Source organism: Pongo pygmaeus, chromosome 15, assembly GCF_028885625.2.
Source record: "Pongo pygmaeus isolate AG05252 chromosome 15, NHGRI_mPonPyg2-v2.0_pri, whole genome shotgun sequence".
NCBI lineage: Eukaryota > Metazoa > Chordata > Mammalia > Primates > Hominidae > Pongo > Pongo pygmaeus.
In genome coordinates, this window is record NC_072388.2 from 32919315 (window position 1) to 32933866 (window position 14552).

The 14552-nt window shown below is 43.1% G+C and overlaps 1 protein-coding gene across 10 annotated transcripts in view; it reads right to left on the reverse strand.

Annotated features, from left to right (window-relative positions):
• SNX6 (sorting nexin 6) overlaps positions 1 to 14552 on the reverse strand; it is an 87131-nt gene that overhangs the window by 29883 nt on the left and 42696 nt on the right. For all 10 annotated transcript variants that reach the window (XR_010123693.1, XM_063651541.1, XM_063651542.1 and 7 more), the window contains 4 exons: positions 12529 to 12650; positions 10280 to 10403; positions 6109 to 6204; positions 1610 to 1715 (listed from right to left, as the gene is read on the reverse strand). Coding sequence is in view for 9 of the 10 variants with exons in the window: in XM_054447899.2 (XP_054303874.1) it covers positions 1610 to 1715; positions 6109 to 6204; positions 10280 to 10403; positions 12529 to 12650 (448 nt within the window). In the remaining variant the exon portion in view is untranslated. The remainder of the gene's footprint in view (positions 1 to 1609; positions 1716 to 6108; positions 6205 to 10279; positions 10404 to 12528; positions 12651 to 14552) is intronic.

A 14552-nucleotide genomic window follows, 5' to 3' on the forward strand; every position in this document is an offset into this window, starting at 1 on the left:
TATCTAGCCGGGCATGGTGGCAGGCGCCTGTAATCCCAGCTACTTGGGAGGCTGAGGCAGGAGAATTGCTTGAACCTGGGTGGCAGAGGCTGCAGTGAGACGAGATCATACCATTGCACTCCAGCATGGGCAACAGAGACTCTGCCTCAAAAAAAAAAAAAAAAAAAATTGCAAGTGCATGGCAGGAAAGAACATAGAGACTACTAGTCCAGTATCTATTAGGAAGTAAACTCATGGTCAGAGAGATAAAGTTTTCCAAAATGCTAATTATTGCTTGAAGCTTGACTTATCATTGGCAACAAATACTATCTTTGTTTTCCTTGAAATAACTGATTGATTTTTGGCCAGGTTCCTCTAATTTAAATAATTAGTTGATTTTTGAGAAAACATTTGCCAAATATTCATAAACATAGTTTATCAGTCATTCTTTAAAAGTAGTGTTCTATGAAAAAATTAGCTAGTTCAATCACAACTCAATCACTAAAATGCTTTTCCAGACAACCATCATACTTGAGTATGTAGCCAAAGTGCTTTACGCATACCTCCTATTTCATCACTCAGAATATTTAAAAATGTATACTCAAGGGTAGAGATTACAATCAATTTTTACTGTTTCATCAAGGGCATTCTTAAGTGAAAGTCACATGTTTTAAAAATTGCAAGTGGCCGGGTGCGGTGGTTCACACCTGCAATCCCTGCACTTTGCGAGGCCAAGGTGGGTGGATCATGACGTCAGGAGTTCAAGACCATCCTGGCCAAGACTGTGAAACCCCATCTCTACTAAAAATACAAAAATTAGCCGGACGCAGTGGCAGGTGCCTGTAATCCCAGCTACTTGGGAGGCTGAGGCAGGAGAACTGCTTGAACTCGGGCGGCTGAGGTTGCTGCAGTGAGCTGAGATTGCACCGCTGCACTCCAGCCTGGGTGATAGAGACTCCGTCTCAAAAAAAGCAAAAGAAAAAAAGCCAAGTGCATGGCCGGAAAGAATTTAGAGACTACTAGTCCAGTTTGTTGCCACTGACTTGATTTGTATGTAATTACGCAGCAGCAGCTTTATCCACCATCAGTGTAAATGTCAACATGGTGAAAAAGGCAAAAACTATCACAGTATCATTATAAAAACAGTTGTTGTTTTGTTGCTGTCTAGACAGTCTCACTCTGTCACCCAGACTGAAGTGTGGTGGTACGATCGATCACAGCTCACTGCGGCCTCGACCTCCCAGGCCCAAGGCATCCTCCCACCTTAGCTTTCCTAGTAGCTGGGACCACAGCCGTGAGCCACCATGTCTGGCTAATTTTATTTTTTGTATTAGGCTGGTGCAATACAAACAGGATCTTACTCTGTTGCTCAGGCTGGTCTTGAATTCCTGGGCTCAAGTGATATTCCCGCTTCAGCCTCTGAAAGTGTTGTGATCACAGGCGTGAGCCACTGTGCCCAGCTGAAAATAGTTTTGACCTCACAGGCTCACTATAAAACGGCCATGGAGCGTAGGCTCCAACAGACCAGTTTGAGATCTACTGCTCTATATTAAGACTTTTTCAAACTATAATATGAACTTTATAATTATTTCATTAAAAGATATAAGCTTTAGCCACAGAAAAATCTTACTTTTGTGGGATCTTGTCATTCTATCAGATTTAGCAGATGCATCCTTAACTCGGTTATGATATTCCAAAAGAAATGTTCGTTCATGCTCAAAGAAATCATCTACATCCTATAAGATCAAAAGAAAATATAAACTTTTTTCACTTATTTGCTTTAGTTTTATATATAAATAACTTTATCATTATAAATATAAAAGATCATCAGTAAAATAGCACAGCTATCCTCAGTCAGATGTTATTATACTAATTTCACCAACAAGGCTTTAATAGACATGCATTTCTATCTATCAAGTAAGAAATCTTCCATGACTTTGTAACTGAAGGCTTAGTGCCCCCCATATAGGTCCAAGTTCACATGCTGTACTCTTTTTTTTTTTTTTTTGAGATGGAGTCTCACTCTGTCACCTAGGCTGGAGTGCAGTGGCGTGATCTTGGTTCACTGCAACCTCTGCCTCCCGGGTTCAAGCGATTCTCCTGCCTCAGCGTCCCAATAGCTGGGACTACAGGTGCGCACCACCACACCCAGCTAATTTTTTTCTTTTTTTTTTTTTTTTAGGCAGAGTCTCGCTCTGTCACCAGGCTGGAGTGCAGTGGTGCGATCTTGGCTCACTGCAACCTCAGTCTCCTGGGTTCAAGTGATTCTCCTACCTCAGCCTCCTGAGTAGCTGAGAATACAGGCAAGCACCACCACGCCCAGCTAATTTTTTTCTTTTTGTATTTTTAGTAGAGACAGGGTTTCACCATGTTGGTCAAGCTGGTCTCGAACTCCTCACCTCATGATCCGCCCGCCTCAGCCTCCCAAAGTGCTGGAATTATAGATGTGAGCCACCGCGCCCGGCCTAATTTTTGTATTTTTTAGTAGAGACAGGGTTTCGACATGTTGGCCACCTGGTCTCAAGTTTCTGACCTCAAGTGATCCACCTGCCTCGGCCTCCCGAAGTGCTAAAGTGCTGGGATTACAGGCGTGAGCCACCTCACTTGGCCTCACATATTATACTCTGAAACATGTTCTTATTTGTGATCTGCCTCTGTAATTTTGCTCTTCAATAAACATATTATTGCCAGCAGAAGTGATCAATTGCTTTTAAGGAAAAAGAAAACAATTCTGGTGGACGGAAGTGAAAATCTATTTTTCTTGGCCTGTTATATATTCTACTGGCCGTTCCTGAAGGCTGCCTAGCCTTAGTCATTAAGGCCCTTTCTGACTGCACTGAGGAACCTGGCCAAACTATCTGAGAGCAACAATATGATTAACCACTGTCTTCCAAAAGAAATGTTCGTTCATTTTTTTTTTTTGAAATAAAGCTAGATATACATTAAAAATAAAAATTATTATCTTCAGACAGAGTCTTGCTTTGTAATCCAGGCTGGACTGCAGTGGTGCAAACGTGGCTCACTGCAGCCTCAACCTCCCTGGCTCAAGCAATCCTCCTGACTCAGCATCCCAAGTAGCTGGGACTATAGGTGCATGCCACAACGCCAAGCTAATTTTTGTATTTTTTATACAGACAGGGTTTTGTCATGTTGCCCAGGCTGGTCTTAAACTCCTGAGTTCAAGTGATCCACCTGCCTCAGCCTCCCAAAGTGTTAGGATTATAGGAGTGAGCCATTGCACCTGGCACAAAAATAAAATTAATTGTATTTTACCTCCTTCTACATTACCAATCATTAAGTGAAAAAGCATCTGCTGACAGGATATAATTGGAGACCCATATCAACAGAACACAAGCAGCAAGAGTCAGTACTGACAAAATGTCACTGAAATCTGTAATTACAGGTGGCTCACACCTGTAATCCCAGCACTTTGGGGAGGCCGAGGTGGGCAGATCACTTGAGCCCAGGAGTTCAGCCTGGGCAACATGGCAAAACTCTGTCTCTACAAAAAATACAAAAATTAGCTGGGTGTGATGGCACGTACCTATAGTTCCAGCTACTTGGGAGGTTGAAGTGGGAGGATCGCCTGAGCCTGGGAGGCAGAGGTTGCAGTGAGCCCAGACTGGGGCACTGCACAGCAGCCTAAGGCAACAGAGAAAAGACCCTGTCTCAAAACACAAAATAAAGTAAAAAATAAATATTAAAATGAAATTCATAATTCATAATATGTAACAGTTCTCTCTCTTTCAACCAGGCTGGAGTGCAATGGCACAATCTTGGCTCACTGCAACCTCCGCCTCCGGGGTTCAGGCAATTCTCCTGCCTCAAAAACCTCCCGAGTAGCTGGGATTACAGCCACGCGCCACCATGCCTGGCTAATTTTGTATTTTTAGTAGAGACAGGGTTTCTCCATGTTGGTCAGGCTGGTCTCGAACTCTCGACCTCAGGTGATCCGCCTGCCTTGGCCTCCCAAAGTGCTAGGATTATAGGCGTGAGCCACCGCGCCTGGCCACAGTTTTCTTAATTGTAAAAATATGGATAAAACTAACTGGCAGGGTTGTTGTGAAGATCACACAAGAAAATGTGGGCTACCAATCAACACATTATAAGTGTTCAAAAATGTTATTACTTTATTAATAAAATTATCAAAATTATAATCAACATAGTGGTTTACATTTAACGGCTAAGAAAAATGGTTGATATTAATGCATAAGCAGCATCAAATGGAAGTAAGCTGAGTCCTTCTTGGAAAGCAGCCACAGCACATGCACTGTCAAGTATCTACTGACTTGTCTCTGAAAAATCAGAGTATAAATCAAGTAGTACTCTACACACTGATTTTATTATGGATGTGTCTATAAAAACAGGCAATGATGACAAAGCTGCATTCTTTTTTTCCTAGTATTTGCTTGATAATATAAACATTTTTCTCATATTTTAATGGTAAGAATCTTCAGATAAATCAACTCTTATACCATTTTTAGAACATCATTAAGAAAAATATAGGTGTTTTCGGCCAGGCGTGGTGGCTCACGCCTGTAATCCCAGCACTTTGGGAGGCCAAGGGAGGCCAAGGTGGGCGGATCACGAGGTCAGGAGATGGAGACCATCTTGGCTAACACAGTGAAACCCTATTTCTACTAAAAATACAAAAAAATTAGCTGGGCGTGGTGGCGGGCACCTGTAGTCCCAGCTACTCGGGAGGCTGAGGCAGAATGGTGTGAACCCAGGAGGCGGAGTTTGCAGTGGGCCAAGATCGCGCCACTGCACTCCAGCCTGGGCGATAGAGCGAGACTCTGTCTCAAAAAAAAAATAAAAAAGAAAAAGAAAAATATAGGTGTTTTCCACACATATTATCTCATTCAATCTTTTTAATAAGTAAGCAAGGTGTGTAATATTATTAACCCTATTTTGAAAATGGAAAATCTGGCTGGGCGCAGTGGTTCACACCTGTAATCCCAGCACTTTGGGAGGCTGAGGCAGACAGATCACGAGGTCAAGAGTTCGAAACCAGCCTGGCCAACATGGTGAAACCCCGTCTCTACTAAAAATACAAAAATTAGCCGGGCGTGGTGGCACGTGCCTGTAATCCCAGCTACTTAGGAGAGTGAGGCAGGAGAATTGCTTGAACCTGGGAGGCAGAGGTTGCAGTGAGCCGAGATTATGCCACTGCACTCCAGCCTGGGCAACAGAGCAAGACCCTATCTCAGAAAAAAAAAAAGAGAAAATGGAAAAACTGAGATCCAGAAAAAGAAAAGAAAGTAACTTTTCCCAAGGACAACAGAGACAGGGTCTCACTGTCGCCCAGGCTGTAGTGCAGTGGCAAAATCTCAGCTCACGGCAACCTCCGCCTCCTAGGTTCCTTAGCCTCCCGAGTAGCTGGGATTACAGGCACGCAGGACTACCGCCCAGCTAATTTTTGTATTTTTAGTAGAGACGAGGTTTCACCATGTTGGCCAGGTTGGTCTCGAAAACTCCTGACCTCAAATGATCCACCCACCTTGGCCTCCCAAAGTGCTGGGATTACAGGCATGGGCCACCGTGCCCGGCCTCAACTGAGATCTTCCAACTCCAAAGCTGAACCTAGGTCTGCCCCTAACATTTCCAAGGCTAAATGTTAAATGTAGAAACAGAAGCAGTACCTCTTGGTACACTCTGCAGCTCTGTCTGTCCTGCATCTAGGAGGATGTCATATGCATGCGGGTGGACATTCCAAATTGTACCCTGTCCCACCCCTCCACCCACCTGCCCCATGGTAACCCCTTAACCACTCATGGAATACACACGAATGGCATGAACTCAGGAAGCTGCCCACATAGGAACTGCAAGGCTTGGGATTTGGGTAGGGAAACAGGGGATTCTAGAAACCTGGAACCTGGTCTGATGTGAAGGGAAGGGGTGTGGGCTCCAGTTGGGCAAGTTCCCTTGGCTTAAGACTTCTCATCCGTTGCAGAAGGGAATGCTCTAAAGAGAGGAATCTAGGTCAGGGGGATTCCTCCTGTTCCTAGGACTAAAGATTCTAACCGTCCAAATGTCTTTTACTCTAATTCTGCACATCTGAAATCTCAATCTATCTCCCTTTTAAAAGAAGTCTCAACTAATACCACAGTTAATCAAATAAAATCTTACCTTTACTCCTGAAACGATTACTCCATCTGCTGATTTAACCATGTTTTTAAAGAAGTCTTCAAGTTTCTCTTTTTTATTTTTTCCTCGCACACTCAACTGAAAGAAAGGTAATTTAACATTTTTTAAGGTTACAAATGGAAAGCAGTGCCTCCTTTATTCTTTGATATTTAAATGGCAATCTCAAAAGGATCTTAGTTTTTAATCTTAATAAAGTGGCAATTTCATCATGCACATCAATGATTTTCAAATTTTAGGGCATAAAAAAGGAGTTTGGTAATAATATAGATATTCAGGACTCACTCTCAAAGATTCAGGTTCAGCTGGTCTACAAGAAGGCCTAGATATTTCACATTTTATGAGCATATCTGATAATTCTGTTGCAAGCAGCCCTCTCACCATATTTTGTCAAACACTGCTATATAAAATTTTAATAGACAATTAAAATTTTAGCTCGGGAGTTCCTTTAAACATGTGAAATTTATTGGGGCACAATATACCATTGTATGATTCCGCAGTAACTCTGAATATATATCCTACACATTTGGAACTCTGAACTCAATCCAAGTATCTCGTCTGGCTTTTGGGGTCAGCAATTTATAGCACAAGGGACACAAAAAAGATGACTTTGAACAACATGAATGGTTCTCCAAGGGCAAAACCAACAAGCAGCAGCTAACTCTTTGACTCCTAGCACTTGCTGTATCAGGGTACCCCATAAAGAGCAATCCGTCTAATCCCCGCATACTTCCATTGCTCCAATGCCCACCTTTATGTAAATGACTCACAGATCTCTATCACTACCGCTATGGTCTGAATGTATGTGTCCCCCTAAAATTAATACGCTGAAAACAAATTTTTTTTGAGACACTGTCTCCCTCTGTCATCCAGGCTGAAGTGCAGTGGCGTGATCTCGGCTCACTGCAACATCTGCCTTCTGGGTTCAAGCAATTTTCCTGCCTCAGCCTCCCGAGTAGCTGGGACCACAGGCATGTACCATCATGCCCGACTATTTTTAGTAGAGATGGGATTTCACTGTGTTGGTCAGAGTGGTCTTGAACTCCTGACCTCAGGTGATCCAACCACCTTGGCCTCCCAAAGTGCTGGGATTACAGGCATGAGCCACCACGACTGGCCCATATCTTGAAGCTTAACCCTCAAGGTAATCATAATTAAGAGGTGGGCCTGAGCCAGGCACAGTGGCTGGTGCCTGGAGTCCCAGCTACTTAGGAGGCTGAGGTGGGAGGATCACTTGACGCCAGGAGTTTGAGGCTGCAATGTGCTACAACTGCACCTGTGAATAGCCACTGCATTTCAGCCTGGGCAATACAGCAAGACTCCATCTCTTAAAAATAGGTGGGGCTTTTGAGAAGTGATTAGGTCATGAGGGTGGAGCCTTCATAAATGGGATTAGTCCTTATAAAACAGGCTGAGGGAATGTTACCCTCTTGCCCCTTCCTTCTGCTATGTGAGGACAAAACAAAAAGGGCCACCTATGAAGCAGAGGGCCCTCACCAGACACGCAATCTGCTAGCACGCTGATCTTGGGCTTCCCATTCTCCAGAACTGTAAATGATAAATTCTGTTGTTTATAAATTACCCAGTCTAAGGTATTTTGTTATAGCAGCCAAACAGACTAGAATACTACCCGTAAGCTCTTTCCTTAACCTTATATGTTATATCCAATTGCCCACATCATTTCCTTACATGGAGACTGTAACTGTAACCTCACATTAGATGAGTCTAACACAGTGCTCATTATAATCTAATCTCTGGGCTGGGCACAGTGGCTCACGCCTGTAATCCCAGCACTTTGGGAGGCCAAGGTGGGTGGATCACCTGAGGTCAGGAGTTCAAAACTAGCCTTGACCAACATGGTAAAACCCTCTACTAAAAATACTAAAATTAGCTGGACGTCGTGGCATCCGCCTATAATCCCAGCTACTAGGGAGACTGAGGCAAGAGAATCTTTTGAACCCAGGAGGCAGAGGTTGCCATGAGCCAAGATCGCACCATTGCATTCCAGCCTGGACAACAAGGGCGAAACTCCGTCTAAAAAAAAAAAAAAATTAGCCGGGCATGGTGAAACGTGCCTGTAATCCCAGCTACTCGGGAGGCTGAGGCTGGAGAATCGCTTGCACCTGGGAGGCAGAGGTTGCACTGAGCCAAGATCACACCACCGTACTCCAGCCTGGGCAACAGAGCAAGACTCTGTCTCAAAAAAAAAAAAACAAAAAAAACCACATCTAATCTCCAAAATTTCTGTCTTCCCTCTTTGATTTGTGGCCCCTTCATCTGAACAGTCTCTCTGTCTCCGACATGTTCCCTAAAATTCCATACTTCTCATTAAAATCTTGAAATTTGTAACTTCTTCCTTTCTCTCATAGCTCAAATTCTAACAGCAAATGACTTAAAACTGTCCCTTTCCACTCCTACTCTCCTAGTAGAAGTCTTCATCATCTCTTTCCTAGACTGAAGTATTAGTTAATAATTCTCATCTTATTCCAATCCATTCTGTTGCCTGGGACAGCTTTCTAAAATCAAACTTTGAGCATCTCATCCTTACTCAAAAACTTTAGTTTCTTTTCTCTTTTTTCTCTTTTGAGACAGAATATCACTCTGTCACCCATGCTGTGGCACAATCTCAGCTCACTGCAACCTCCGCCTCCCACATTCAAGTGATTCTCCTGTCTCAGCCTCCCAAGCAGCTGGGATTACAGGCGAGCGCCACCACGTCCAGCTAATGTTTGTGTTTTTAGTAGAGATGGGGGTTTCACCATGTTGCCCAGGCTGGTCTCAAACTCCAGACCTCAGGTGATCCACCTGCCTCAGCCTCCCAAAGTGCTGGGATTAGAGGCGTGAGCCGCGCCTGGCCTGTTTGTATTTTTCAAGGTAGTTTAAGTGACACTTTTTCAGTAGTAATGCAGCTATTTCAGTAGAACTTGAGTAGATTAATTGACAGAATGATAGTTAAGCATGTTACTAGCCAGGCATGGTGGCTTCATGCCTGTAATCCCACCACTTTGGGAGGCTAAGGTGGGCGGATCACCTGAGGCCAGGAGTTTGAGACCAGCCTGACCAATATAGAGAAACACCGTCTCTACTAAAAATACAAAAATTATCTTGGCATGGTGGTGCATTCCTGTAATCCCAGCTACTTGGGAGTCTGAGGCAGAAGAATCGCTTGAACCAAGGAGGCAGAGGTTGTGGGTGAGCCGAGTCGCGCCATTGCACTCTAGCCTGGGAAACAAGAGCGAAACTCCGTCTCAAAAAAAAAAAAATTAGGTGGGCATGGCGGCATGCGCCTGTAGTCCCAGCTACTCGGGAGGCCGAGGCACGAGAATCACTTGAACCTGGGAGGAGGAGATCGCAGTGAGCCGAGATTGCGCCACGGCACTTCAGCCTGGAGAAAGAGCAAGACTGTCTCAAAAAAAAAGAAAAAAAGAAAAATACAAACATTCTAAAAAAAAGGCCTTGAGCCTTTTCTAACTACTCTTGCCTTTTCCAATGACTCTTTAAAAAGAAAACTTGGGGCCCGGCACAGTGGCTCACACCTGTAACCCCAGCACTTTGGGAGGCCGAGGCGGGCGGATCACGAGGTCAGGAGATTGAGACCATCCTGGCTAACACAGTGAAACTCTGTCTCTACTAAAAATACAAAAAATTAGCCGGGCATGGTGGCGGGCGCCTGTAGTCGCAGTTACTCGGGAGGGCTGAGGCGGGAGAATGGTGTGAACCCAGGAGGCGGAGCTTGCGGTGAGCCGAGATTGTGCCACTGCACTCCAGCCTGGGCGACAGAGCGAGACTCTGTCTTAAAAAAAAAAAAAAGAAAAAGAAAACTTGGGCCGGGCGCAGTGGCTCACGCCTGTAATCCCAGCACTTTGGGAGGCCGAGGTGGGTGGATCATGAGGTCAGGAGATCGAGACCATTCTGGCTAACACGGTGAAACCCCGTCTTTACTTCAAAATAGAAAAAATTAGCTGGGCTTGGTGGCAGGCGCCTGTAGTCCCAGCTACTAGGGAGGCTGAGGCAGGAGAATGGCGTGAACCCAGGAGGCGGAACTTGCAGTAAGCCAAGATCATGCCACTGTACTCCAGCCTGGGAGACACAGCAAGATTCCGTCTCAAAAAAAAAAAAAAAAGAAAACTTGACCACCAATCAATGTGATACTCACATCTTGATTATATTCCAAGAAGACATGGAAATTTAAATCTTTTCTCAAAATAGGATGTGCTGCCACACGACACAGGAACACTTCATGCATCGCAACTGTCTTCTTGAATATTGCCAAATATTCACTAGAAACAATATACAAAATTAAAGGTAAAAAACTCCATCAACTAAAAAGTCACCTGCAACAATTTTTTTCAGAAAATACTCTTTGGATTATTCCAAATGCAAAATTAGAGAGACAAAGATATAATTCATGTAAACAAGGGTTTTAGTTGAACTGTTAATGAAATACATAAAACCCAGCTTTGAAAAAGGTTTCATGCCAGTTAATAATATTTATATCTAAATGTTAATATTTTTAAGTTTTACAAATTTTTCTTACTTATGCAAGTTGATGTTAAAGTTAACTATAGGGCTGCTTGTTCTCAGCTCTACAGAAAGTATGCTACAAATTATTTGATAGAATCTTGATGATTCAATATCCAATTACTACTTTTAAACAACTTAGTACAAAAAAAATTAAAACCCAAACCTCTGTGAGCATATTTTCAACGTTAATAATTATTTTCATCTAACTACCCAAACACACAAGAAACACACTATGAAGAAACTGATTTTTTTTGTCATTACACCAAAGAAATGTGTTCAAAATATTTTAATACCAGCAGTGAATCCCAGAGACCGCAAAGTAATACATGTCAGTTTGGGGGAAAAAAAAAACATTCAAGGAAAAGGCCTGATATTCTTGCTTCAACTACGTGCAAGAAGGGTAAGTTTTACATACCAGCAAACCAGCAGGACCAATGTTGGGAGAAGTTTGATCTCTGTGAGGGTAGTCATTCAGTGAAGACAAAAAAGAAGGATGCAGAGGATGGAGGTAGCAGTAGAATAAACCCAAGGTTCTCTGTTATCCAACCCCTAACCAGACCACAAAAGAATCATGATCAGGGCCACTGGAAAATCACAGTTTCTTTGATATTAATGCACTCTGCTCATTTCCAGTTTTCAGTCTTACAAACTTTGAATATGTATCTGTCTGCTATCAGACCACTGCTTGCATCCAAGACCTGCTTTGCTGATTTATCTTTTCAGGAGTTTAGCATCCTGAAGAGGAGTATAGCAGCAGTGTGAATATATAACTAAAAACTAAAACTAGTGGAAGAAGAGAAGAGGAAATGCATGAAGGGGAGAAATGACCAGAAAAAGTGACAGAGGTGATAACTAAGGAAAATTATTTCCTTATACAACTCTCAAAATAGAGAAACATATCCAGCAAATCCAAAATTACTCCAAATGTTTAATGAAAGGGGAAAGATTCTGTGTTTTCAGCAAATACACTAAAAACGAAATATGGGTTGAGTATCCCTACCCGAAAATCTGAAATCCAAAGTACTCCAAAATCTGAAATTTTTTAAATGAAGACATGATGCTCAAAGGAAATATTCATCAGAACATTTCAGATTTCAGATTAGGGATGCTCAACCAGTAAATATAATGCAAATACTCCAAAAAAAAATTAAAATCCAAAATGTCCTCCCAGGCATTCTGCATAAGTGATACTCAACCTGCACATAATTTCCTTTTCTTCTTTTCTCTGCCTGTGGCTTCTGCCCAAAGGGAAAAGAATATAGAAGCAAAGTAACTAGAGAATAGTTAAAAACTGTTTTTCATTAAATGACTATTAGTTTCATATATACTAGAAATGTATTAGATTCTTGAAAAAACTGTGATAATTCACACTACGTACATATGCAGTTTTTAAGAAAACAGAATATATGCAGTTGCTCAGTACATTCTCTTTTGAGAAGCATGGCAATATGTCCATATTGAAAAAAGAGAACTAGATTGGTAGTGACTAAGGCTTTGTAAATAGAAAAAAAAACAACAATGACTATTCTACTTTAAAAAGTCATGTTCTCTATTTCTTTTTCCCCTTAAGTCCAACGACAGACTGGACCTTTTACTTTTTTAAAAGAAGCTTTTGGATCTTCCATTTTCAACTTTCAGGGTCTATTTCAAATATGAGTTTAAATAATTTTACAGTGGAGACAATTACTCTATAATTTTCCTGTAGGCTCTGATCATGATCATTAATACTGGTTGTACGACTTAAACCTACATCTTCCAGAAAGGGTCTCCATGGTGAAACAATTAAAATGATGGGATATCACAAAACACCAAAAAAGGCATTAAAGCAAGCACAATTAACAAAGGCAACAACAACCAAAAAAAAATTAAAAAATCACATACGCTTCCAGTTCCTGTTTCATCTTTGTGAATTCTTCCTTCGTCATTGACCCTTCTCCTTCACCAAGCTTCTGTAGCTTTTCCCTTGAAGCATCAAAATCAGGTCTTGGTGGTGCTGGTGGAATCTGTAACAGGACCAAATCACTAATTTTAAGGAAATTTTCATTTCTTGAAGCATTGTACTACTGCCACCATAAAAGACTGTGTCTGGGAAAGCTAAGGGTATCCAGAATGAGCTGAACACCAGGAACACCCAAATTCAGATTGGAGAACTTGACTAGTTGTAGAAATTAAGTCCTGGCCAGGTACAATGGCTCACGCCTGTAATCCCAGCACTTTGGGAGGCTGAGGTGGGCAGATCACCTGAGGTCAGGAGTTCAAGACCAGCCTGGCCAACATGATGAAATCCTGTGTCTACCAAAAATACAAAAATTAGCTGGGCCTGGTGGCAAGTGCCTGTAATCCCAGCGACTCGGGAGGCTGAGGCATGAGAATCGCTTGAACCCGGGAGTCGGAGGTTGCAGTAAGCCAAAATCGCACTGCTGCACTCCAGCCTGGGTGATAGAGGAAGACCTTGTCTCCAAAAAAAAAAAAAAAAAGTTATCTAATCTTTCTTTTTTTTTTTTGGAGACAGAGTCTTGCTCTGTTTTCCAGGCTGGAGTAGCTGGGATTATAAACGCACGACACCACGCCCAGCTAATTTTTGTATTTTTGGTAGAGACGGGGTTTCGCCATGTTGGCCAGGCTGGTCTTGAACTCCTGGTCTCAGGTGATCCACCCACTTCAGGCTCCTAAAGTGCTGGGATTACAGGTGTGAGCCACTGCGCCTGGGCTAGTTAACCTCTTAAAGACACTTCCAACTCCTTTTTTTTGGGGGATGGAGTTTTGCTCGTCGTCCAACCTGGAGTGCAATGGCGTAATCTCGGCTCACTGCAACCTCTGCCTCCTGGGTTCAAGTGATTCTCCTGCCTTGGCCTCCCGAGTAGCTGGGATTACAGGCATGTGCCACCATGCCTGGCTAATTTTGTATTTTTAGTAGAGATGCGGTTTCTCCACGTTGGTCAGGTTGGTCTCAAACTCCTGACCTCAGGTGATCCACCCGCCTCGGCCTCCTGAAGTGCTGGGACTACAGGCGTGAGCCACCGTAGCCGGCCGAGACTTCCAACTCTTAAGTATCTGTCCAACTATGTTTTTTTTTTTTAATTTTTTGAGATGGAGGCTCGCTCTGTCACACAGGCTGGAGTGCAGTGGTGGGATCTTGACTCACTGCAACCTCTGCCTCCCAGGTTCAATTAATTCTGCCTCAGCCTTCCGAGTATCTGGGATTACAGGCACCTGCCACAACGCCTGGCTAATTTTTAAAAATATTTTTAGTAGAGATGAGGTTTTACCATCTTGGCCAGGCTGGTCTTGACTCCTGACCTCATGATCCACCCGCCTCGGCCTCCTAAAGTGCTGGGATTACAGGCATGAGCTACCGTGCCCAGCCCCAACCATGGTTTTAAAACCAGTATGGTTTGTAACATCTCCTTAATTCCTAGGACAAGCCCATTTCAATTCTAACAAACGGTAAGAAATTAAGTTTAAATGAGGGAACATAACATACCCCACATCCCCTAAGAAAACACTTCAGGATAAAAGGTGGTAACCAAACATGTTTCAAAACTGACAATTTAAAAACACATATCAGGCTGAGTGTGGCGGCTCATGCCTGTAATCCCAGAACTTTGGGAGGCCGAGGCAGGGGGAATCACCTGAGGTCAGGAGTTCGAGACCAGCCTGGCCAACATGGTGAAATCCCGTCTCTACTTAAAAAACAAAAAAAAATTAGCCGGGCATGGTGGTGGGTGCCTGTAATCCCAGCTACTCAGGAGACTGAGGCAGGGGAATCGCCTGAATCCAGGAGGCAGAGGTTGCAATGAACAAAGATCACACCATTGCACTCTGGCCTGAGCGACACGAGTGAGACTCTGTCTCTAAAAACCATAACAGGGCCAGGCATGGTGGCTCACGCCTGTAATCTCAGC